Here is a 27650-nt window from a genome sequence, read left to right as displayed (position 1 = left end):
AGGCACTAGAGAAGAAAACAAGTTTAATTTATCTAATCATTATGGGTTGTTTAATTAATTAATTAGTTAACTAGCTTTAGGATCTATCACCCAAGTATACAGTGCAGAAAGCTGCAGTAAGTGAAATCTAGAGTTGTCAGTTACCACTGTCATTTTCTTATTTTATATTACCTAATACATGCTCTTTATTTTGGAAAGTCACGGACAGTAAGGGTGAAATTCCCTATTTTACTTCAGCATAACTCAGCTTTCCCAGGTGAAGCCAGTCTTATATTTATTTACTCAAAAACCTGAAATGCCAGTGAGTTCAATAGGACTTACTCCAAAGGTAAGTGCACTCTGAGCACAGTCAGTCTTAAATTTTTTTGGTAACATGGAATCAGATCCATATCCTTCCTGAAAAAATATGTAAAAGATTAACTGAATAATACAGTGAGAAGAGAGACTATTCAATATCATTTTTGAATTTTGTTTCAGGATCCCATTTAAGTGTAAGAGGCTTAATCTATCTGCAACAACTTTAGAGTCATCTGTTGGTAATTTTAGAAGTAGTGATGCAAATAATCATATTTGAAACAAAAAAGTATCAATAGCAAGACAACTATTTCAGTCATTCAGTAAAACTACCACTGTGGATGGGCTTATAGCAAGGACCAGCAAATAGCAACAAGACACCAGAGATGAAAAGATTGCTCAGTTCATCTGTGCCACAGTAACCATGTCTATACTAGACATAGCTAATGTGCAATTTTAACTAAGCCAATTGCATAACTAAATTCAACTTATCAGTTGTTGACTGCTATGGCTGTCCTCATGGAAGAAGGTCAGTGGCAGTATTTCTTCTGTCAACCTGCCTTAATTTCAGGGTTGACATTGATCCTAAAAAGTGCTGTTTCGTGCATGAACAAAACACAACCATGGAAGATTGACTCTGAGCAGGTCAGTCTTCTGTGGTAGCATGGAAACAGGCAAATTCTCCTTTTCAGATGGTTTACAATCAGTGCCTTCATGGACAGGTTTGAGTCCTTAGAACTAGGCTGTACTCCACCTAGTAGAGCATACATTGGTGGAAGGTTGCTATATACAGGGTATGAGAAGGCACTTGAACAGTGTAAGAAATACTGAGGGGAATTGTGCAAGTTTAAGCTTTGATGGGAGGAGCAGTTTACTCAGTGATTCAGTAACACATGCATGTGTGACAACAGAAGATGGGTTTGCATGTCTTTTAGAAACAATAGATCCATTGGGAGGTGCCCACACAACAGAATATTTAGAAGTGTCAGCGAAAGCTGTAATAAACCGTGGAGAAAAATCCAGCTCTAATATGCACAGTTTTGTCACAGGCAAGGTTGCAAAGATGGCAAAGATGAGAAGATATTTAGAAGAAGACATGGAAATATGTTCCTTAATAACATATGGCTGCAGTACTCATTTAGTGCATCTTTTAGAAAACATTGTTGAATTGCAAAATACTTACATTAAGAACCAGTTTGCTTCCATTTCAATGGAAAGAACAGCAGGGCCCAAACTAAATCTCCCTCAAAATGTTTGATGGTAGTTGTACTGGACTATTTTAATAATACTTTGCGAAGAAAACTGTGATTTAAGTAGATGGAAGTATCCCATCCAAAGTATCTTATGCTGAATTAGAGGACTGTAGAGGATACGCTGCTCGTACTGAAACACATTACCCAAAGTCTTAAACAAACTTGAGAGAAATTGCTCTGCATTGCTGATGCTGTTGAAATTTGGAAGGTACTTCAGGAGGCATTGATGATAGAAATACTTCACTAGAAAATAAAACTACAGGCATTGAAGAAGCAAATGGATCAAACACTAACTCCACCTCATATTCTTGTGAACGTTTGTACTCCCAGATATAAAGATAGATGCCTAATTTCTGAAGACTATGCTGCTTTCATAATATGAACATCTCAGAATCAATCATCTATGCCAGTCATAATAAATTTCAGGGATGGAGTGAAACCATTTAATGGGCACACGTTTACTGATCATATTTTGAACAGCCACTCTCCTGAATTGGCGGGAATCATTAGCCAGGTGCCTTGAAACAGAGTTCCTTCAGTTGCGAAGCCAACTTTTCACAGCAGTAGCATCCTCTGCATGCAGAGGGAATATTTTCATTGTTTAGCCTTTTCACCCAAATCTAAAAATGGACTAGGGGGTTGAAAAAACAGGAGAACTCTTACTTTGTTTCAGTCTATGAATCAAAGTTACAGGGGGAGTGGGAAAAGATGAGCTGTAGAAGTTCTAAGGGTACTGTACATTCAGGCTGGGTCTACACGGTGCTCCACCCAGCATGTCTGAGGCATAAGGGACTGGCGATGGAGGGGAGTTTAGCCAGCCGAGGCAAGTCCACATGGCCTCTGCAATGTCGGCACCCCCTTCTGCCAAGGCCGAACTCTCACGTGACTGTGGTAATGAGCTTAGGGAGGATGTAAATGGAATGCAATTTGCAATCCTGAGAAGTTCATTTTGCATAGCTGTGCCAGCAGCGGTGCTGGGCAGAGCAGCGTGTAGACATAGCCTCTGTGTTCTGAGGACTTGTCTGTTGTTAGTTAATAAAATTTGAAAATTAAACAAAAAACATTTTAAGGGTAGCCGTCACTCTGCAGCTCAGGAGTCAGTTGCAATTGAAAATGTGAAATGTTTATGTAACATTTCAGATTCAGTTTAGTAAGTGCTGTTGTGTTTGTGTATATGATTTAATTCTTACCATTCTTAATGTACTGCTGCTGCATTTGTAGCTTGACGCAAATAATGAATATTATGTGCTGTTTTTTGAATTAATAAAAATCAAGTTATCTAAAAAACTTAAAGTAGGCTCTTAGATGTTGTCAGGTGCTGTATAGAGTTTGTAAATCAACATGTTTAGTGATCATGTTTGTACCATAAGAAATATGTGAAGAAGTATCAGTGGGGGACTTGATTTTAAACCAATGATTTTTTTCTTAGTGATTTAAATTGATTAAAATTAATTATTTTAATTGCCTTGATTTAAATCAGTCCACTCTGAGTAATTTCATTGAAGATGGTTCTTAATTCACTCCTCTGAATTTGGACCTATTGCACTAGTGTTCATTTAACAGTTTAATCTTTCAAAGCAATAGTAGTCAGCAAAGGGAGATTAAAATAGTTGCTCTTTGCATTTAAAAAAAAAGCATGAATATAGAATATAAAACACAGCTAATTTATTTTACAGCAATAAAATAGAAAAAATGTGATCCAATGTTTCCTGTTAATTTTTGTTTTTATTTTCTACACGAGTAAAACTTTTTGTCCCCTTTTCAGTATATATTGTCTTTTTGCACTCCGTCACCATCTTTACAGCTGGGATCTTGCAGAGTTTTCAAATTGCAGCTTCTACAACATGGTTAATGAAAAGCCTTAGCAACAATGTCAATATTTTCCCGTTGCAGTTAGCTGAATTAGCATATTGCTTGCTTGCTCACTATTTCCCTTTGTTCAAAGACACAAATGGAATGTGAGCTTTTCCTTTTTTGCGTAACCTACACACACCTCATTCAAAACCCCCTAATTTTGTATTCACTGGTTTTGTGTTTAAGGTTTTAAATGAGCCTGTCGCATCTAATTTCAACCTGTATTTATAGTGTAACAGTCACCAAGGTTGATCTGCAATAGATGCAGACGTTGATATTAGAAGTGTGGAATGGAATTTCAAAAGTGCTTAATGGAGTTGGCTTTCTATCTTCCATTGAAAAAGAATGGAAATTAATCATGTTGATTAATTGATTAATCATGTTGTCCCTTTAGGTGTAGGTGCTTTTCAGAAATCTCACTCTGTGAAGTTATAAATCTGTAAATTAAAATAACCAGTGTTTTTTGTTTTAATTATTTCTTTGATGATAGATATACATCGATATGCACAGTGTGTTGCAACTTGCTACATACTGAAATCTCTTCCAGTTCACAGGGGGTTTTGACCCAATTGCCAAGTTTCAACAATAATTGTAAAAGGTACTTTATTTAAATGCAATTATGTATTTTCTGTAATTTTTACAATTTTGGTGGTTCATCCTGGTTGAACTAAAACTCAGTTCCTAAAATGTGTACCCCACTATCATACAATCTTAACTTTATTAGAGGGGACATTAAGAAAAGCAGGTGAAAATAAACTTAGCCTGAAGAAAGTGCTATGTTTACCTGTTCACTATTGTGTTAACTGTATTTTAGGATTTATACTGCAGTGAGAGAACTTTGGAATCCAGCATGAGATTATTTCTAGAAATAGAAAATTGCTGTGTATTTAGACCTTCTTACCTGTTAAATGATTGTGCTAAAGATCAGTTCTCTTTCATGTATGCTGTTTCAAAACTTGACAGTTAAATTGGCATATATCCCATTTTGTTTTCCAAATATAGGAAAATTTCATACTCTGCAGACTTGTAATTAAAAATAGTTAAGAGGTTTTCTTATGGAACAGTTTGGAAGTACACGAAGCAGCTTTATAGATTATATTAAGACTGTATCTGATAGAAAATGCTGAAGAACAGCTGCTAGAAGGGTTGTAGGTCTTGATGGCTACCAAATGAAGAATAAACTTGAAAATGCAAGGTCTGAATCTAATTGTAGTATCTTATTGTAAGTAAATAAACTAGGTATGAGGAAATGGTAATTCAAAATGACAGTCTGTTTTCTCTATAATTCCAATTGTAGTAGCAAGGTTTCTTGAGTATGGTTGCTGAGCATATAACCTAAATTTTACCATGGACTTTTTTCTCTCATTTGTTGGGCTATATGTAATAATTTGTTTTTGTGACACAGTAATTCACAATTTCAATAATTCATAATGTCTTCACTAGGAAATAAAAGATAAGATTCAGTTTGGTGTAAAGCTTTGTTTTTTCAGTTCTGTCAGGTTGTGTGTGAGATACTGTCTTGTCTGCCTTGCCTTCTGTTTTTCTTGCTTCATTGTTATGAGCAGTCCGATTTTTGAAATAGAGAGCAATGCTGTCTGTTATAGGACTAAAATATTTTCCCTTGATAAGTTTCCCCTCTATTAGACATGTCCATGAGCTTGTCGCTGTATCAAAAGGATTTTTTTTTTAAAATCACTACTCCATGTCACAGGCTTAAAAGGTATATGCAGAAAAACAGGCAGGTCAAACTTGGACCTGCCAATGTCTGTTCCTCTAGACCTTCTTTCATATAGTTATTCCTGATGCAGGTTGAAAACATTTCCAGATTTCCACTATAGATATGATTTTACAGATAAACATGGCTTTTGGAGCATCACAATAGCTGTAAAATACCTTTTCAGCTGTAGAAATATTTTTCTTACTGCCATGGTGTGGTTTTCCTGAGAGGCTAAAATGTAGAAGATTGTAATCTCATCTAAAAGCTTGTTTACTGAATGATGCTCTAGCATGAAACACAGTTTTGCTTATTTGCTCTATCTTCTGTGTATTTGCAAGGCATGTGTTCAGGGATCTCAAACTCAATTTACCTTAGGACAGTGCCAGTCCTCAAATCCTCCTAGTGGGCCTGTGGGCATCCCACTCTGGGTGGGGACTGGGAGCTCATACCCCCCGTGAGCACTTCACCCTACTGGTTGCCCATGTGTAAGTTAACGCCCACCTCCTTGGTACTACCACCGGCAGCATAGCCAGGCTCGAGCTCCTAGCTCTCCACCAATCCGAGCACATCCCTGTGGCCCATGGGAGGTGTGGGCAGAGCCATTAGACAGTTAGGTGTGACCATCCCAGGCCCTACAGTGGCCACCTCAACCATCCTATGGCCAGCATGGTCCCCCATACTCAAGTTAGCCTGGGGGGCCTTGGGAGGACTGGGGACTGCAGAAGGGGTCAGGGCCCCCTGTACGGCTGTCATTGCAATGGCAGGAGCTGCAGGAAGGCAGAGTCATCTCTGCCTATTCAGGCCAATAGCCATTGACAGCATTCCACTGCCCTCTCCCAAGCCAGCCGGTACTGGAATGCACTGCTTCCTGCGGCCTCAGTGTATTGGAGCAATCGGGCTTGCCTGAGAGATGGCTTCAGAGCTCAGCAAAGGCCACTGCATTTTTCTACTTCCCTGGAGCTCCCACCACTATGGTGGGTGTGGGGGAACCTGACCCCTATTATCGCCCCCACACCTGGCCCCTGACCAGTCATTTCCAAGGCCTCATCCTTTGGGAGAGGGAGCTTGAAGTAAGGGGGGTAGGGAGGAGGAAGAGGGAAAAGCAGGGGCAGGAAGCATGAGGCAGGGGTGGGGCAGGGGTCAGATTTAGAGGAAGGGTACAGACTCCCTCCCACCCAGGGCTGTAGGGACTCCCATGTGCGGGCTGGACTGTGGAACTGCTTGGGCTGTAGGTGGTTTGCAGGCCATGGTTTTGAAGCCCCTGCTTTTGTAGAAGCTTAATATACTGTAGTGATGGAATGTTTGAAGTCGGGGTTTTTTTTCAACAAGAGTGGTCTAGTAGACTTTTTTTTTATGGATGTGGCATGTTCATGATGATACTGAAGGCCGCATTTCAGTATAATTGTCTTGCCTTTTTCAGTGCGTTTGGTAAATCAAAAACCGCATTTTATTTTCAGCAGGTGACTCCTGCCCAGAGAATGCACTGCACGTTGTTGCAACATCTGGCTGTAGTGCAGAATCTCCCATTGGTAATCAGCCAGTACCTGAGGATGCATATAGACTAAACTTGACTAAAGGAGTCTCAGTGTCTTTGCCATCATCACCTTTGCTGCCACGCCAGTCTTACTTGATGCAAGCAAGAACAAACAAAAAATCACCAGGTAAAACTGAATTAGTAAAATAAATTCTTTGTAATATTTTGTATCAAGAGTAGTATCAAATTTTTTCCTATTTAAAACAGTGTTAATAATGAAACCAGGAGGGACTGATAAATATTTGTATGAGCCTATGAAAAGACATGAACAGCTTGTGTTCAAATGGAATATTTTCTTCCTTTCAAAAATATAACTTCTAGCTGGTTGAAGCTTAACACAATCTATTGGCCTTACATTTCTGAATATTTTTAAAAATTCAGTTGTTCGTGTATGAGTTTGTACTTCAGGTATGTAGAGGGAGTGATAAATCAGCGTCCTGTTTTTGCTGGATTTTTCAAGTGTGATTGTAACTATAGAGTGCTTTTGTGACATGGATCTAATGGTGGCTGTACATGTGTGTTTAATTTGAGAGTGATCTTCACAGTTTGTAGCTACTATTTTATTTCCCAAAATAAATAAATGGATGTGAAAATTTAGGTTGGTTGAAATAATGGTAACTAACTTGTTACTACTAAGAATACAAGTTGTGAGAAGTAATGCATATGTGTATGTCTTACTAAATTAGGTACTCTCTCTAGTTTTCCTTTTTATCTGCATTCTATGTATTTCTACCATTCCAGCACACTAGTGTCACTTAGGTGTGGCCAGGCTTCAGCATCATATGAAGCTTTCCAAACTGGTGGTAAAATGGTTTTGAAGTTCTGTTGTCCTTGTCTGTGAACTTGAAGATCAATAAAAAAAAAATTAGTTTTGTCAGTATGGCTGTTTCTACACATGCCACTTTCGCTAATAAATGGCCTGAAATATGATAATGAGGTGTGTATGTAAATTCCCGGCACCTTGTTAGCATAAGGTCACACGATTTGGAGTCCAGAAGATGCTCTTCCAGACTCCAAAACGGCGTGTAGAAGCGTGGCCCCTGGGGGGTCTTGCGGAAGGAAGTTCTGGAGGCCCTTTCTTCCCGAAAATTTTCCAGGCTCCAAATCATGTGACCTTATGCTAATGAGGTGTGGGGAATTTACATATGTGCCTCATTAGCATATTTTGGGCCATTTATAAAGAAAGCGGCATGTGTAGAAACAGCCTATAAGAGATGCTTTTTTCTAACATGCGATATGTAATATTCCAATATGTAAAATGAAAGAGAAACATTTGTTTAAAAGGTTGTCAGGTAAGTATTCCAAAGTTCTATTAGGCTTTGTAACAAATATTCGTAGAGGATTTACTTAAGTTATCTAAAATTCTTTATCATCCAAATCCTTGCAATCTTTCTTTTTGACACTTGATGGTTGAAGTACCGTGAGCTTTAAAAGTTCAAATAAAATAACTGTATAACAGAATAGCATATTTCAGTTCTGTGTGATTTTTTAGAAATGATTGTATATTGGCTTAAAGAGAGCCAAGCTGAAATCTTGGTCCCACTGAAAGGGCCTTGAAAATGTGTGGATATCCTCTTTATATTGCAGATACAGATATCCATAGATCATTTTTGTGCATGTGGATGCAGGTACCAATTTTATATCCACTCAGGGCTCCATCCATGGGAGTTTTACCAGCAGCTTCAAAGGGGCCAGAATTTTACTTCCTAGTTTCATACTGTTGGGAAAAATTAATTATTTCAGAAAGATCCTGTAGATGTCTCAAAATTGTGGGATCTAATGCTGTTACTTGAAGTTTTAATATAGTTAGGTTAGTATAATAGACCTTAATGTTTTTTTGACCTTGTAACTTTCACATACAAATGTTATCTCATTCTAAACTTTTAAAAATGTCAAGAAATCTTCTTGTTCTGTTGCTTGACTGTACTGCGGTGAAGTGATTTTTGAAGTTAGTGGGAATACAGGCCTGTTAAAACATTTTTATTAGGTCCATAGCAATATACCAGATACATACTTTATCCTGTGAGTATTGGAGACGTAGTATAGTGTAATAAAGGAGGAAGATTTTGTTTTTATCTTTTTTTGCGTGAATGATGTGTCAGCTGGGACAGGCCAATAAGAGATGAGCTGATTCCAGCACTATTGCTTTCACAGCCATTTTCAATGTATCAGAAATGGATTTATCATGGTCACGCTGCACCTCAAAATGTGGTCGACTGAAAAAAGAGGTAGAAATGAGGAATGCACAAAGGTTTTGTTTTTTATGTGGCAACAATAACAAACAGTAGCTGAATATAATCACATCTTTGGGGAGGGGACAGAAACAAACGTAATGAGAACACTTCCCTGGGAGATAGGTGTAACAGAGCTGCCAAATGGGTTGTTTATTTTTTGTCTGTGATTTTCTTATGAAATTCGAGACTTGTCTCTGTAGTTCTATAATTGGTCATATGTCATAGGATTGTTTTTCTAAACTGAAGTGTGTATGTGGAAATCTTAAATTGAAATACCACCACGTGTCTGTCTACATAACGTGCTATCTGAGTCTTGAAACTCTAAATCTATATGAGTCTGTTTAAGGAATAGAATAACCTGTATTGTAGCCAGCATTTTCTGAACTGACTGTCTTAACTTGTCATGTTTATATGTATTAATAAAATGAAACCCATAGGGTAAAATGTAAATTTGAGGTATCAAGGATGTAAAACAGACTTTCTTATTTTTAAGTGCTCCTGCCATCACAATTACAAATCACAATTTAAAACTTTGAGCAACATTAGTAGCTTTTCCTTCCTATGCAGAAAATTTGGTGTATGCTTATGATCAGGAAAATGACAATGGCATCAGTCTCTTTTATTTAAAGTAAAATTGCATACTTTAGTAAATATTTGTGTACTTTATTTCAGTCTTTTCCAGTCTTATATTTATTCATGAAATAACATTTAGTTTACTATTTTAGTACCCTACAAGCATTTTATACATAAAATCCTTGAGTAATTAAACAGTTCTAAAACAGTTTGTGAAGAACTAATTTGGCCTAGAATGTTTTGTTACTGTAATAATGATACATCCTTTCACAGAATAGGACTATGAGTGATAACATTTCATTCACAGACTAGGACTCAGGGTTGAAATGTCTGATAGAGAGAAATGTTCAGTGCAAAATAGCTTGGCAGCAATTCTTTTCTTTCTTTCCAGTTTCTCATCTCTCCCTTTCCAAGCCTTCTCCTTTCTGTCTTGGCTTTTTTGGATGTTTCCCAAGACGTCTTAGTATAATGGTGACTTCAGGTTTTTTGGTGGTGTGCTCAATGCTAGAGTCAGATGTCTGTCTGAACTGGCACTGCATCAAGCATCCTCTGGTCAAAACTTTAGCAGTGTGAATGGAAATGAGACCATTTCCTTTCTCCTCTATTCTTCTTCTTCGAGTGTCCCTGTGGGTGCTCCACATTAGGTGACGGGCTCACCCGGCGCCACAGATTGGATCTTCCAAGCAGTTTCTGCCGGACCGCGCATGCGCCGGTGCGCGCCACTCCCCTGCGCGCTCCTGGCCACGTGCGCAATCCGGTCCCTGCCAGTTCCTCTTAACCACCGTCGGCTGCAGACGGAATCCGACTAGGCTACGGCCAAGTTAGCGTATTCAATGGTTTTTAGTTGTTTTTCTTTAAAGTTTTCAAGTTCTTAGGCTATTGTTAAGTTAACCAGTTGTTATTTTCAAAAAACAAAAAAACAAGAAACAACAAGCAGGACGGAATTCAGTCCAGTCCTAGTAACAAGCGGAGCACCGGAGGCCAGGAGCCTAGGACCATTAGCCCTCCTGCCGCAGCAGGCTATCGGAGAAGGGGAAAACAGCACAGAGAAGGTGCTAAGTACCCCATTAACAACTAAAAGACTCACCAACAATGTCCTCTTCAGGATTCAAGAAATGTGAGTCTTGCCGAGAGGCAATGCCAGCATCTGATGGGCACAGTCACTGCATAAGGTGCCTTGGGGAGTCCCATGTCACGCAGAAATGCTCTTTCTGTGCAAAATTAACAGCCAGAGCAAGGAAGGACAGGGAGATGCGGCTTAAAATGCTGCTATTCGACAAGGCCCTCCAGCCAGACGTGCCGGAGCGGCCGCAGCAGGAGGGACCCTCCGGGGCCCGTAAAAGGAAAGCCGCCTCCCTCACCCCATCAGCGCAAAAATGGAGGAAAGTCTCCCCAACCCGATCCCTGCCGGCAGCAACAGTGAGTGGGACGGGAGGAGCGCACAGCCCCCAGCCGCAGCAACAGCAACAGCTGATCGGTGGCGGCATGGAGAGCCACGTGGAGGCGGCTCAGCTTCCGATGATCAAACAGCTGCCCCGCACCGCAGGCAGGGCAGTGGCTAAACAAGCACCGGTACCGGCGGCACCGCAGGCAGCGGCACCCACCCCCGGGGAACCGGCGGTGCAGAGCACGCAGGCATGCAGCCTGCAGGCACTGGAGGACACCGCCCGCGCGGCACTGCCCATGAGTGTGCCGAGCTCGGCGTGGACGGGGCCGAGATCCCCTGCACGTCAGGGGGCGGAGCCACCCCCTCAAGGGAGGGGGAAGGCTGCACAGAAAACAAGGCACCGCAGCCCCTCTCCAGACAGGGCTGCAGAGTTGCTTTCTCTCAGCCCTCCGCTCATGCTGCAGACTCCAACTAGAAGGAGGGGTCCCCCCTAGCCTACCTGGAGCCCCCATCTCCATTTTTACAACCAGCTTCGCCCTGGCTGGGACCACCTTCACCCTTCTTGGGGTTTGAGCCGCTGGAGTACTATCACAAATTGCTCTCTCCAGTGTCCCAGGTCTCTCGACGATCTCGCTCCCCCAGATGCAGGGGGTATGCACCAAGGGAGTGGTCCAGGTCACCTTCCCAAGAACAGTGCCCATGCTGCCATGGTCGTCCCTATCACGCGGGGCATAGACACCACCAGCAGTCTACCAGGGAAAGATCCCCACAGACGGTCCCGTATCCCCGAGGGCAATTGCGAACGGGGACAGAGACTCTAGTATCTCAGGGGGAACTGGTTATGGAACCCCGAGATTTTCCCTTGCAAGCTTCCAGCGAGCGGACGTACCATCACCAACAGGAACCGGAAGGGTCCAGAGAGGCGTATCCTAGTGGTTCCTCGCTCTCCTCCCCGGACGAGGCTACGGCCCCGGGGGACGTCCATCCTCCAGACGATCTCAAACAGTTTCAAGAGCTGTTTAAAAGGGTGGCGTTCATGCAAGGCATCCAGACAGCAGAGGTACAAGAGAAACACCATAAGCTCCTCAAAAATCTGAGACCTCTGGCCTCCTCCAGAATAGCAATACCGCTTGATGAAGCAATCTTGGAGTCTGCCACTATGATATGGCAGACCCCTGCGACTATTCCGCCTGTACACAAGAGAGCGGACAAGAAATACTTCGTGCCGGCGAAGGGCATGGAGTTCCTGTTCAGCCACCCACAACCAAATTCCTTGGTGGTAGAGTCGTCGCAACAAAGATCAAAGACATCTCAATTCAAGACAGGGGGAACAGACAAAGATGCCAAGAAGCTAGAGCTGTTCGGCAGAAAGGTCTACTCCTCCTCCACACTACTGTTGCGAATGGCAAATTACGCAGTGCATCTAGCGAACCACAATTTCGACAACGACACTAGGTTAACCTCCCTCATGGACTCGCTTCCAGAGGACGAGAAACCGGTGCTCAAGGCCATCGTGCAAGAAGGCTACGCGGCCTCAAGGACGGGAGTTCAGATCGCCCTGGATGTTGCGGACACGGCAGCATGCTTCACAGCTACGGCAGTGGTGATGCGAAGGGAGTCCTGGCTCCAGACTTGGGGTATACCGAGGGATCTGCAGGCAAAGATCATCGATCTTCCCTTCGACTCGCAGAAGCTGTTTGCTGAATCAAGTGACTCGGTCCTTCATTCCAGTAAAGATTCAAGAGCCACACTTAGGACCCTGGGGATTTACACCCCTCCATACAGAAAGAAAAAGTACTACCCTCAACAAAGACGGTACCAGTACCAGTAACAGCGTCCCCAGTACCACAGGGGTTACGAGCAAGGGCGACATCAACAGCACCAGCAGTACAGAACTCCCAGGCGACGTTCCCAACAGAGCCGTGCGTCCTCGGGGCAGGGCCAAAGGCCACAAGTTTGACACACAGATCCAGGGCTGCGCCATCACTACCATCGCACAAGGTCATCCGAAGCGGTTATTCCACCATCGCCTCCGACCATTCTACGACCAGTGGCAAAGGATCACCACAGACAAATGGGTGCTGGAGATCATAGCCACGGGGTACGCCATCCCCTTCCAGTCGCTCCCACCGCCACGACCTCCACCCAGGCCCCACCTCCAGGAGGCCTCCCACGTAGCAAGGCTCAAGCAGGAGGTAGACCATCTCATGCTCATAGGGGCAGTGGAAAGAGTGCCGGAGCAACTGCAAGGGAAAGGGTTCTACTCGAGGTACTTCCTCACGGAGAAAAAGACAAGAGGCTGGAGGCCCATCTTAGATCTTTGAGGACTCAACTGGTACCTGCGCAAGCAACGCTTTCGGATGATCGCAATCGCCTCCATCCTTACAGCACTAGACGATGGAGATTGGTTCACAGCCCTCGACTTACAAGACGCGTATTTTCACATAACTATCCATCCGGCTCACCAACGATTCCTCCGGTTTCATGGTAGGCAAAGAACATTTTCAATACAAGGTCCTACCGTTTGGCCTCTCCTCGGCCCCCAGAGTCTTCACCAAGACCTTGGCAGTGGTGTCAGCCTACCTGCACAGACATGGGGTATTTATATTCCCATATCTGGATGACTGCCTACTCAAAGGGGCCTCGAAGGAGGAGGTACTACGCATGATACGCGTCACAGCAGGCACGTTCTCTTCGCTCGGCCTGGTTATCAATCTGGCAAAATCAAAGATAAACCCCACACAGGACATAGAGTTCATAGGGGCACGCATAAATTCTATTACAGCGAGAGTGTATCTACCAGAGACACGCTTTCGGGCCATCGGCTCCCTCGTGCAAGTCATCACCTTCAGCCCTACGGTGCTGGTTCTGACGTGCTTACAGCTGCTGGGCCACATGGCAGCAGCAACATTCGTAGTACAGAACGCCAGGTTACACATGCGCAGCATGCAGCACTGGCTGGCGAGCGTATACAAACTGGCAGCACACACCATTCACAGGGTGGTGTCGCCCACAGCAGAGGTGCGCAAATCCCTGCAATGGTGGGTAAACCCCAAGAACTTGCTAACAGGGGTACCCTTCCACCAACCACAAATATCGGTTTTTCTTACTACAGATGCCTCCCTCATAGGGTGGGTAGCACACATGGGCGAAGAGGTGACGCAAGGGCTGTGGTCCTGCACGGAGCAGTCACTGTACATAAATATACTGGAGCTCAAAGCAGTGTTCAACACCTGCAGACACTTTCAAGACCATATACAAGGCAAAGTAGTCGGGGTCAGTACAGACAATACCTCCACCATGTTTTATATAAATCGGCAAGGAGGAGCTCGGTCCCGTGCCTTATGTGTAGAAGCAGTCCGGTTGTGGAACTGGTGCATCGCCAACAATATAACCTTGAAAGCCTCGTACTTACCAGGCGCTCACAACGTGAAGGCAGACCAGCTGAGCAGGCGTTTCGCACTCATGCACGAGTGGCAGATCTGTCCCGATCTGCTACGACCAATTTTTCACGCATGGGGTTTTCCCCAGATAGACCTGTTTGCTACTCAACACAACAAGAAGTGGCCACGATTCTGCTCCAGGGTAGGACTGGGACGGGTGTCCCTGGGGGACACATTCGCGATCTCCTGGAGGGCCCTCCTGCTTTACGCTTTCCCTCCCACAGTGCTCATCCACAAAGTCTTGCAGAAAGCCAGGAGGGAAGGAGCCCGAATGATCCTGATAGTCCCAACATGGGATCGACAGCAATGGTTTCCCCTACTCCTGCGCATGTCGGACCGTCCACCGATGCCCCTTCTGGTGGCACCGGATCTGCTCACGCAAGCCCAGGGGTCCATAGTGCATCCGTACCCCCAAGGCCTGTGACTACAAGCGTGGTTAATCCATGGCTCAGCTCCCTAGAGAGCACATGTACGGAGGAAGTGCAACAAGTCCTAGAAAGTAGCAGGAGGACTTCCACCAGGAAGACCTACAAGCAGAAATGGACTCGCTTCACGGCATGGTGTTCTACCAAACAGTTAGCCCCCCTTTCGGTGCCTATACCTGTAATATTAGAGTATTTACTGGACCTCAAGACAGGAGGACTCTCACTATCCTCGTTAAAGGTCCACCTTGCCGCCATTTCGGCGTTCAGACATGAAGAGGAAGGGCACACGGTGTTCGCCCATCCCATGGTTACCAGGTTCCTCAAAGTGTTGGTAAACCTATACCCCCCTCGGAAACCGCTTCCACCTTCGTGGAACTTGGACCTGGTGCTTAATGCACTAACGGGACCACCGTTCGAGCCTTTGGCCACGGTTTCCCTCCGCCTCCTTACGATAAAGACGACCTTTCTTCTCGCAATCACGTCAGCTCGCAGGGTGAGCGAGCTTGCGGCAGTTATGGCAACGCCACCCTGCACTGTTTTTTCCAAGGAGGTGGTAACCATACGGCTGCATCCACCCTTTGTTCCTAAAGTTTCTTCTGAGTTTCATATTAACGAACGTATTGTTTTACCCTCGTTTTATCCAAAGCCTCATAACTCTAACAAAGAGGCGCGCCTACACCTCCTGGACGTGAGGAGGGCGCTAGCCTTCTATATAGACAGGACCAAGTCCTTCCGGAAAACGGATAGACTCCTCGTCTCTCTCGCTCCCAAATGAAAAAGAGAAGGTCTCTCTTCACAGAGAATCTCGAAGCACATCGTATCCTCCATAAAAATGTGCTACGAACTCAAAAAGAATCCTTTACTGGCCACGCCCAGGGTTCATTCCACTAGGGTGGTGGCGGCATCAACAGCCTTTTTCAAGGGCGTTGCGCTAAAAGACATTTGCAGAGTGGCGACCTGGTCATCCTCTGACACCTTCGCCAAACATTACGCCCTTCACAGGGTATTCCAAGAGGATACCCGTCTCTCGACAGCGGTCCTCTCTGGGACAAGCTGCACATAATCCGATTACCCACCTCCTATCTTGGGTTACTGCTGGGTAGTCACCTAATGTGGAGCACCCACAGGGACACTCGAAGAAGAAAGAGAGGTTACTCACCGTAGTAACGGTGGTTCTTCGAGATGTGTCCCCGTGGCTGCTCCACTACCCGCCCATCCTCTCCGCTTCGGATCTCTGTTTAGTGTTTTGCAGGAGCATCCGAGGCGGTTGGTCAAGGAACTGGCGGGGACCGGATCGCGCACGTGGCCAGGAGCGCGCAGGGGAGCGGCGCGCACCGGCGCATGCGCGGTCCGGCAGAAACTGCTTGGAAGATCCGATCTGCGGCGCCGGGCGGGCCCGACACCTAATGTGGAGCACCCACGGGGACACATCTCGAAGAACCACCGTTACTACGGTGAGTAACCTCTTTTTTCTCCCCCTTGATAGTCCTAAATTGCTGCCACCATCAGAGAAATGTGGGAAAAGTGGGGTTTCAGTTCTTACAGTTTGACTCGGTGTTGTCCAATTAAGCACAAAGAAATAAAGCTTACATTTGTAGAAAAGAGAAAGTCAGGACAGCAATGTGGGACTCATAGACTTTAAGGTCAGAAGGAACGGTTGTGATGGTCTGTGTGGCTACAAAATGTGGATCCACATCTGCTATGCTCAGCTCCTCATCCGATCCACAATCTGGATTTTATTTCCATCCCTCCAATAAATCGGGAGTGAGGAGGGACCACAGACAACGGAGGAAGGGAAGATGCAGGAAAGCAGGAATGGGAGGTAAAGGGCAGCAGAGATGTGGGGCAGGCGGAAAGTGTGTGGTGGGGGTTATGAGGGGAAGGCTGTTAAAGAACTTTCTTTACTCTTCTTCTGATTAGAAACCTTCTCTTGAAATAAAATCTAAACTTGGCCAGTTTATATCCATCTGTTCTTCTGTTTAGGTTGGCATTTAAATGCCATAGATGTGAAAGAGTTATTTAAGTTATCTCTCTGATGTATTTGTAGAGAGCAGTTATAACTCCCCTCAGATCTACCTGTGCAAGGACTGTCCAGCCACCTACCACAGCTGGCCTTTCACTGAGGTCTGTGCCGGTGCCCCACAGCAGAAGAGTGCAACTAGATTCATCCACTGGCACAGTGAGAATGGGCCTGATATGGTTCAATGCTGCTATTTCAAGGAGCTGGAGGAGTAGGGAGCCTGATGATGGCCTCATGGATGAGCACAGAAAGCACTCCTCTTGTTGTGCTTTTCTCGTCCTCTAAGAACGCTGTTGACTTGACACTACAGGAGTTCTTGAACCTGGACAAGGAACAAATAAGATTCAATAAGATTAAAAAACAATCTAAGTAACTTTAAAGAATTTGAAGAAGAATCAAACTGTTCACATTATGATATTCAGAAGCTGGTCTCGTAGGCCCCTGTGATTTGTCTGTGTGCTGCATCTAACTTCTGTATACACTTTGTGGAGCTTCCTCTCAATGCTTGAGTAATGCTAGTCAGTCAGGACCCTTTCTTGCAAGGCTCAATGGGATATATACTTTTTAAATAAAGGGGGAGATTTTTGGAATTATGTAAAGGGTTTAGCACCAGAATGTTGATTGTCTTGAAAAGGTTTGCGTTCCTAAATGTCTTACGTGACTCTGAGAGCCTCCTTTAAAATGATTTTCTGTCTGTTGTTGACATACATCTCCTTTCCAGCCATTGTTTGGTTAGGCTATAAGCTCTTTGAGTCTCCTCTCCTGAAGCAGAACAGAGTGAGGAAGCATTTTTGGGCCTGGGGCCACATAAGTGACAAGTTTAAAAAAAACAAAAAACAAAACAAACCTCTCATTTCACTGACGTGGTCCTCAACTGGAGGGGAAAAAAAAGACACTTCTTTCATTCCGCTCACATACCAATCCCAGAGCCTAGGGGGCCAGGGCTAGTATATTTTGTGGGCCCCCTAGGCACTGTGGTGGGGTGAAAGTGAGGGTTTCAGTGTGAGAGGGGGTTGCCAGGAAGTGTGCTTGGGATGTGGGGTCTGGGCAGGAAGGAGGGTTGCAGGTGATCTGGGTGGAAGGGGAGGCGTAGGAGCACTTGGGGAGTGGGTGATCTGGGCAGGAGGGAGGATGCAGGAGTAGGGTGGGGGATCTGGGTGGGAGAATCAGAGTGGTGTGAGGAGAACCCCCTCCACGCAGCAGTGTGCTGACATTCTGCCAGCTAGGGGAGGGAGCAGCTGTGGAGGTGCCCAAAGCCACTTCCTGCCCTCATCACGCAGAGCACCGGCCTGGATCTGGCCTTGGCTTGCCTAATTCTGGCCCATGAGGTTTGAGGCTGCACACTCACACCCCACTGTGGGCTGGATGCTGGAGGGGGAAGCCTTGGGGAGCTCAATCCTGAACAGATGTGGGCGAATCCAGACTGTGGGCTGAGGGTTCCCCACCGTGAAATAGGCTTTCCATTCCTTGAATTATCCTACTGACCCTCTCTAGGGGTCTTACTTAAGCCTACGCAAAGAAGATAAGAGAAAGGTGGCAGTTGACTGTCCTGTTGTCTAAGGCTTTGTCTACACTAGAGGATAAAGTCGATTTTAAGGCACTTAGCTCCTTTTTACAGTGTGAAATTAAAAATACCATTAGGTCAGTTTTAATGGATGCTAAGGTCCACTTTCATGACCCACCCCTCTCAGATGGCATAACATCAAGTTTGAGTTTAAGAGGTTGAATTAATGCTAGTGTGGAAACAGCGTAATTTTAAATAGGTTTTATTGGCCTCCAGAGGTACCCCACAGTGCCCCATGTGTCCATTCTGACTGCTTTCACTTTTGCTGCTCTCCAGGTGTGCAGGAAGTAGATAATATGAAGCTTGGGAATTTGAATTTACTTTCTTTCTGGCTAGCAGACCTCAGGAGCACACCTCAGGAGTGATCACGTCTAGCTATGAGTTCTTAAGGTTCTAGTTCTCAGAGTTCTGACGCTCTCAAAAGAGCACCAGCATGGAGCCATCAGAAGATGCAGGATCTGATTTCTGTGATGGGGAGGAGGAACATGAATCTGTACTGAATGGATTTGAAGCAGCCCAACAAAAAAAAAAAGCATACATTTATGGGAAGATTTCCCAGAGCATGATGGAGAAAGGGTGCACCAGGGATGCTCAGCAATTCCAGGTCAAAAACAAGGAGCTCAGGCAGACTTATCAGTAGGTGACAAAAGCTAATGGATGATATGGGTCATCTCCCAAAGCATGCTGCTTTTATGAGCAGCTTGATATGATCCTTGGGAAGGACCCAACCTTGTTTGCCCGGTATTGCATGGACTCCTCAGGAGACGCTGCTCGGCTCTTTGATGAGAGTGGCTAGGCTGAGGAGATGGAGGCCAATGAAGAGGAAGATGCTGGTCAGCAAGCAATTCAGCAGGCAGACAAGGAAGCTGATCCTGCCAGCTTCCTTGTTTGCCTGCTGGAACACACTGTCACTTGGAGGCAGTCCCCTCATCATTGCAGGATGCTCCGTAGTCCAGCAATGTTGGAGATGGCCCTTCGGGTGAGTATATTTTTTTAAACTGCTACAAGTGTGTTCTGGGTGGTGTTAAGTGAATCTATGCATCCACAGTGTGGGTCCCCTAGAACACCTTTGTTAATATTTCTGGGGATGGAACGCTTATCCTTTTTGGAGATTTCCATAAAGATTTCAGCCAGGTACTATCTTATTTTTCTCACATGGTTTTTGGGGAGGCTTGATTTATTCCAGCTTCCACACCTTGTGATGCCAAGCCATCAGTAAGTGATCTGGCATCATGGCACCATACAGCATTCTTGCAAATTTTCCAGTTCTGTGCCCACAAAATGTGAGCATATTTTCCTTTTCACTCGGTTATACTTAGGAGACTGATGTCTCATTTTGCAACTTAAATAAGCATGGGAAGTTTCATGAAAGTTTGTCTCTAACATTATCACACTGTTCTCTGTCCTTTTAAGTTTCCAAGGACTGCTCTGCTGCACCACCTGGCTGGTGGGCTCTCCGTCTCCCCACTGCTCTGTGTTCATGGTGTGTTTGCCTGGCCCCCTCTACTCCAACAGCACTGCTGGGATCTTATTATGTCTGCAGTGAAATGGTCTGGAGAAGTTGTAGCTTGTGCTCTTCAGAGGTTTATTATAATTCCTAAGAAGCCAAAAATGGCCTTGGAAAACAAAAGTTGCAGTTATTGTCAGACAGACACCCATTTATTATAAAGGCCTGTCAGTTGAGTTGTCACATCTAAAAATTGTATCTAAATTTTGGCCTTGACTGTCTTCAACAGGCAACCTGAGAGTGTGTGACAGGTTCGCCATGATATGCAGGAGGAAAAGAACAAAGCAGGACCTCATTATGCAGCAGCTGCAAGAGGCCCAGAAGGAGGGAGCCCAGGCTGCTTTTGATAGAAAGTGGACCCAGCAGTGGCGTCGGAGCATGCTCCAGCAAATGTCCCAGCACTCAACAGAGCTCCTGTCTGCTGTCAAGACCAGACCGACATCCTCCAGTCCATGCTGGAACTGCTGAGGGCCTCCTACCACAGAATGCACAGTTATATGGCTGCCTCACTCTGTTTCCTGACCTGTCCTTGATGCTGCCTGACCTCCTCTTGTCAAGGGCCCTGAATGTGTGGGGAAGGAAAGCATAGTCTCACGGTTCACCCCCAGGACCTCTCCGCAGTGCAAAAGGCTCGCATTTCTCCATGCAGGAGGGCAGGAGTCTCTTTCATTTTCCCACCTCTTAAACCTCAGTCCCTAAATAAAAAAACCCGCAATGTTGTTTATTGGTTAACAGCAGGGATGTGGTGGGGGTAGGTGCAGCTGGAGGTGCTTTCATAAAGGTCAAGCACACATCACTGTTGGGGAGTGGAGGTGGTATCACAGTGGTTGAATGCAGGAGATTCTTGTGTCTGTCTGCTTATTCATACAGCTATTTTTCAAAGCCTCCCTGATTTTTGTTGCATTTGTCTGTGGATTGTGTCCGGGCTGTTCATAAATACTGCCCAGGGCATCTGCCTCTGCCACTTAGGCAGGCATGAAATTTTCCCCCTTTGAGTCACAGATATTGTTCTTCAAGTGCTGTCCCTGTGGGTGCTCCATAATAGGTTTTGGGCTCACTGAGTGTCACGTCATGGAGATGTTTCTTAGCGGTACTCAGTGGGTCCGTGCATGCGTGTCTGCAGCACATGCCGTTTGCACCACTGGGGATCTCATGCACAGCCCCACGCTCCTCAGTTTGTACGTTGCCACCCTTGGCCACGGATGGAGTACATCTCTCTCTCTCTTCTCAGCCCTGTTAGATAGAAAAGTATAGATTATAGGTAATAGTTCTTTGTCTTACAGCTTTAGTTAGTTCATTCACATACTAAAACTTAAAAAAATTCCTTTTCTTTACTTCAGTTTAGTTTCAAGTTATATTGTATATAGTTCGCGGATGTGAGTGCTTCATTTAAAAAGGGAAAAAAAAAAAGGAATAAGAAATGTCAGCCAGACTAGGCTTTAAAAGGTGCTCTAAATGCTGTGATCTTATGCCTCAGAACACTTGGTTTTATACGTTGTGTCAGAGAGGCTCACGTCCCACAGAAATGCTCTCAATATAAGATCCTCTCTGTGTGAGCTAGAAAATACAGGGAACTGTGTTTAAAAAATGGTCACTTTTGGCAAGCATTCTGAGCCAATGCTGGACGCACAATTTAATGCAGACAGTTTTCCTTCTGACAGGGACTCCATTGCTTCCTCAGTGAGGACAAAGTGTAGGAGCAAGCCTTCCCCATCATGCTGTCTACCACGGTTGAGCATGGGAGATGAACCAGGCACATCGAGTATATAAAATCCCAAGTCTGCTTCTGGCTCTAATTGTAAAAGCCACACTTCAAATAAAGCACCTCCAATGGCACTGATAGCTCTAGAAGGAGTTGCTCGACTGGCGCTGGTAGACCAAGCTGTGGCTGCCATGCTGAACATGCAAACAAGACCAGCTGAACCAGAGCCATTGCCAGTGCTGGACAACGCCCAGCGCTACGTTCTCTCTCAGCACTGGGGGATCAACACCAAACCCCGGTGCAGTCATCATCCCACGTTTCACTGGGGCAGCCCCCAGCACCATGAAAGGCTAGTGCGAAAAGAAACAGTTCTTTCACATAACCACAGCCCGTGCCCTTTAACAAGGTCACTGGTACAGAGCTACTACTCGCCATTACCATACCATCCTACTGCTATATGGACAATGAGAATGGTTACCATTCTTATTGTAAGGCACTGAGGTATTACCAACCAACTTGCCCTCACTACTCTACAGTATTCCAATCTCATTCATCCAGATTGCTTAGTCAATTTCCAGAAGCCTTCACATCATCACACTCTTCTAGGGCTAATAGATATTATGACTTCAGAAGTGTATGCTTGTCACAGCACTCATCTCCAAGTAGAGCTCGTGCATTTCACTAGTATTCAGATCATCATAATCACTACCCACACGATTACTATTCTAGACCTTGATCACATTGATCATGCTGTCACTACAGCAGTCCAGTTAAGGATCACTCAAGCACCCTCTACTTTGGCACAGTTCCAGCCATCTCCTATCTTGTCTGTCTCCTCACACCCTGAAAAAGAGATAAAAGTGCATGATACTCATGTGCCAGATGATCTCAAGTCACAGCTGCCGGTGGACTCACCAATGGCTGAATCTGTGTTGTCTCACAGAGAAGGAATCACAACCATAGACCATTCTGCTCCTGATGACCTAAAACAGTTTCAGAATCTTTTAAAAAGAAGGAGATCTCCTTAACAGAAATGCCAGGGAAACAACATACGCTTCTAAAAAATTTATGACCATCTGCAATGGCCAGGGTGGCTCTACCACTCAATGAAGCTATAATGGAGGCAGTAGATGGAGTGTGACAAAATCTGGCCATGGCTATACCCATGAATAAATGGGCTGATAGAAAATATTTTGTCCCTGCAAAAGGCATCGACTTTCTATTTTTAAACAGACAACCCAACTCCCTTGTAGTAGATGCTGCCAACCAGAGAGCAAAAACATCACAATACAAAAGTATCCTTTCTGACAAGGAGCATAAATGCCTAGAGATGTTTGTATTCATCTTCTACACTTCAGTTACCCATAGCTAAATACTCAGGGCTTTTAGCTAATCATGACTTCGACCATTACTCCAAACTTTCTCAACTAATTGCTCAACTTCCTAAAGACAAGAGACCTATTCTAAAATCCTGTAGTTCAAGAAGGCTACACTGCATCAAAAATAGCACTCAGATGGCATTAGATTTGGCTGATACGGCAGCCAGAGCCATACCCACAGTCATTGTTGTGAGGAGAGCCTCATGGCTGCAGGCAGCAGGTGTTCCAAAAGAATTCCAGATAAAAGTGGAGGACTTACCATTTGATAGAATCAAGCTCTATATGACAAATACACATGAGATTTTGCACATTTTCGGGGCTGTAGGCTGTTCCATTTCTTAAAAGGAGGTGCACCCCACATCACAGATACAAAGATCAATCTTTCACAACACAACCCTATAGCTCATATCAATACAATACTGATAGACCACAAAAGCAGAGGCATAAAGCTCCAAGTAACCACTCAGTGCCACCACTTGCCTCTAAACTGCAGGTTTGAAGTTTTGGTTGAGGGCTCACCGAACCTCCCAGACTCTCCAATGCACAGCTCCCAAACATTCCCCTACCTCCTATGCCCCTTTCACCACCAGTGGGCTTTGTAAACCACGGACAGATGGGTTTTAGACATCATTGCTAAGGGATATACTATCCCTCTACTCTCTATCCTGCCAACATTTCCCCCTACTTCCCCCAACCTTACCTGTCCCTCCTCAGGGACTCTTCCCACAAGAACTTATTGCGTCTCGAAGTACAGCACCTCTTTTAAATCAAAGCCATAGAACAAGTTCCGAAACAGCATTAAGGGAAAGGATTTTAATCAAACTTCTTCGTAACAGGAAAGAAAGAAGGGTTGGAGACCCATCCTATATCTATGGCAGTTAAACAAATACATTTGCAAACAGCACTTCAAGATTACCACACTATCTTCTATAATCCCTCCACTGGAAGGGACTGGTTCACAGCCCTTGACCTTGAAGATGCTTGCTTCTGCATCACCATTTACCCTGCTCACAAGGTGTTCCTTGCACTTTGCCCTGAGGTCACAACGTTATCAATAGAGTCCTTCTCTTTGGGCTTGCAGCGGCCCCCAGGGTATTCACCAAAATTCTTGCACCAGTAGCTGTGTAAGGTATCACCATATTCCCATATCTTGACAATTGCCTCCTTTGTGGCCCTTCATAAGGCACCACAAGAGCCATGATACAATCCACAAGACAGCTCCAACAATCTCTAGGGTTCCTCATCAATGTTGCCAAATCAACCCTGGAACCCACCACATGCATTCACTTCATAGGAGCTCAACTCAAATCCACAGTCACTTGTGCGTAGCTCCCAGTGCAGTACTACAAAGCTATAAGGAGCCTTATGTCTCAATTTACCATCAGCCCTACAGCTCCTGTCCTTACATGTGTACTCCTCCTCAGCCACATGGCTGCCACTACTTATGTTGCCCCCAATGCTCAGCTATGTTTTTCGTTGCCTTCAGCATTGACTGGTGTCATTGTACACCCGCACCAGACATCACATAAATATACAGGTGCTGATATCTCGGAAAGTAATCGAGTATCTGTGCTGGTGGACCCAAGAAAGAAACATTTTAGTAGGACATGTTCAGCCAGCCCATCAAATTACAACAGATCCATCACGTCTCAGCTGGGGAGTGCATTGTCAGCAGTATCACGTCCAAGGTTGATGGACCAGGGACGAACAGAGGTTACATATCAATTTTCTTGAACTAAGTGCTGTCTTCAATGCTTGCAAGCACTTTCTCACACACATTCAAGACAAAACCATCTGCATCCTTCCGGACAATACCACGATGTTTTGTAGCAATTGTCAGGATGGGCCCAATCACAACACTTTGTGCAGAGGCCATAAAATTATGGAACTGGTGTATTGCGCACAACATTGTCCTCATGGCATCATACCTGCCAGGCATGAACTTGCAAACTCTCTCAGTCATCATTTCTCCCTAGAACATGAATGGGAGCTCTGTCACAAAGTAGCCTGACACCTCTTTCACATATGGGGTCACCTAGCTATAGATCTATTCAAAACACTGCAAAATTCCAAATGCAGCCAACATTGTTAGAGAGCAGGCAAAGACCACAAATCTCCAGGGGATGCCTTCCTCCTCTCCTGGAATACTCACCTCCCATATACATTTTCACCCATTCCTCTGATCTCCAGAGTCCTCAGGAAAATCCAGACAGATGGAGCATGAATCATCCTCATAGCTCCAGCGTGGCCAGGCAGGTCTGATTTCTCTTTCTCTCTCATCTATCTCGTCATTCTCCTTATCTGCTTCCCATCATTCCAGACCTACTCTCTCAGAATATGGGCTCCATGCTTCAGCCCAGATCGCATACCCGACATCTGTTGGCCTGATTTCTGTGTGGCTTCCAGAAGATGCACACCACTACTCCCAACAAGTGAAGGATGTGCTGTTACAAAGTAAACAACACACAAAACTTACCTCTCCAAGTGGAACCAGTTCTTGTCCCGGGATGTACAACCCACAAAAGCCGCACTGCATATGATTCTTGACTACATTCTCCACCTAAAAAGATACTCACCTATATCACTTCCTTCACTCCAAATCCACATTTTGGTGATTACAGCCTTCCATCCACCTGTAGAAGGTTTCTTGGTATTATCTCATTTGGTCATAAAAGGTTTTGCAAAGGCTTACAAAGCATTATGCTTCCACGTAAACCTGTACCTCTGGCTTGGTACTTGGAACTTGTCCTTCATACCTTGATGGGACCACCATTTGAGTCAATAGCCACATGTTCACTAGGTACGTTCACAATGAAAACCTTGTTTCCAGGGGCTATAACATCAGCTTGAAGAGGAAGCGAGATAGCTGCTTTGACCAACTCTTCACCATACACAATTTTCCACAACCACAGAGTGGTCCTACAGCCCCACACATCCTGTCTTCCAAAAGTATATTTCCAATTTCACATCAAGGAATCTGTAGTCCTCCCTACCTTTTATCCTAAACCTCATGCCTCTCATACAGAAGCCAAATTGCACACACTAGATGTCAGAAGGGAGATATCATTTTGCATAGACAGGATAGTTATTTAGAAAATCTCAGACTATTCGTATCCATTGCTGAAAGGTCAAAGGGATTGCCTGTTTCATCCCAATGTATATCTATCTAGGCTTATATCTGCATACATACTGCGATGTTATTGTTGTCAAAATGAACCTCTATGAGATCAGTAGTGATATTGACTGCCTTCCTAAAGGGAGTGCTGTTACAGGACATATGTCATGCAACCACGTGGTCCTCTAACCACACATTCATGACACACTTTACAATACAGTCCCATGCAGGCAAAGATACAGCAGTAGCTAAAGCAGTACTGTCTTCAGTAGTTACACTGAATCAAAACCCATATTCCAATTAGGGAGTACTGCTCTACAGTCACCTATCATGGAGCACCCATGGGGACAGCACTCAAAGAAGAAAGAGAAGTAAGTTCGTGCAGCAACAGTGGTTATTCAAGATGTGTGTCTCTGTGGGTGCTCAAAGTCCTGCCCTTCTCCTCCTCTTCTCAGTGCAATATACATAATTAGGACGTCAATGAAATGACTGAGGAGAGTGGGCCTGCGTGTGCAATCCCCAGTGGTGTGAACAGCATGCTCTGCAGTTGCCCATGTGCAGCCCTACTGAGTGCTGCTAGGAAAAATCCTCTGCTGTGGTGCTGAGTGAGCCCAACACCTACTGTGGAGCACCCACAGGGACACATCTCAAAGAATCATCATTACTGCATGAAGTGTATAACATCTATTTGTGGAGAATACAGCAAGCTGAAACCTAAATGGGGATGTTGGCTTCGCAGAGGTCCAGAGGGGTCAAAAGGCATCTGAATCTGGCTTTTAAATGGCAAAAGAGACATTCCACTGTCATTTTGCACTTCCTGAGCCAGTGGTTGAAGTTCTCCTTGCTGCAGTCCAGGGTGCCTGTATATGGCTTCATGAGCCAAGGGCGCAGAGGGTAAGCAGGGTTGCCCGCTATCGTGGGCACCTCCATGTCACCAATCTTGATGTTTTTCTGGTCTGATTTTTCTGTACAGATCTGAATTTCTAAAGATGCATGCATCATGCACCTGTAATGACCACCCCACAAACATGTCAGTGAAACAACCTTTGTGATCCAGCAATGCATGCAACACCACAGAAGAGTAACCCCTTGCAGTTTATGTATGCTGAGACCAGGTGGTCCAGGGCCAGGATGGGGATGTGTGTTCCATCTACTGCCCCACCGCAGTTATGAAACCCCATGGCAGCAGCACTGTCCACTGTGTCCTGCACATTTCCCAGAGTCATGGTATTTTGCAGCAGATGGGCATTGATTTGCTTGGCTGCCTGGATCACTGTAGCCCCCACTGTAGATCTGCCCATCCTGTATTGATTTGCTGCTGACCAGTAGCTATCAGGTGTTGCAAACTTGCACAGAGCAATTGGTACTGTCTTGTGAACTGTCAAAGCAGGTCTCATTTTGGTATGACTGCGCTGCAGGGCAGGCGACAGCAAATCACATAGTTCCATGAAAGTGGCCTTGCTCATAAGGGATTTCTGCAGTCTCTGTTGGTCCCCCCAGACCTGCAAAATGATGTGGTCCCACCAGTGTGTGCTGGTTTCAAGGCTCCAGAACCAGTGCTCCACTGCATGCAATGCATCCAGGGCATCCTGCAAGTCTGCATTCCTGGTCTCCAGTGCTTCAATATGATCTGAATCAACCTCCGCATC

The 27650-nt window shown here is 45.0% G+C and overlaps 1 protein-coding gene across 2 annotated transcripts in view; it reads left to right on the top strand.

Moving 5' to 3' along the window:
* The window catches only part of TANC1 (tetratricopeptide repeat, ankyrin repeat and coiled-coil containing 1), a 193983-nt gene that overhangs the window by 52706 nt on the left and 113627 nt on the right, over positions 1–27650 (top strand). For both annotated transcript variants that reach the window (XM_075000828.1, XM_075000827.1), the window contains exon 3: positions 6576–6779. In XM_075000828.1, coding sequence (XP_074856929.1) covers positions 6576–6779 — 204 coding nt within the window. The remainder of the gene's footprint in view (positions 1–6575; positions 6780–27650) is intronic.

Source organism: Carettochelys insculpta, chromosome 8 (genome assembly GCF_033958435.1).
Source record: "Carettochelys insculpta isolate YL-2023 chromosome 8, ASM3395843v1, whole genome shotgun sequence".
NCBI classification, from domain to species: domain Eukaryota; kingdom Metazoa; phylum Chordata; order Testudines; family Carettochelyidae; genus Carettochelys; species Carettochelys insculpta.
Note: the sequence above shows the minus strand (reverse complement) of the source record. Positions and strands in the feature narration are given on the sequence as shown.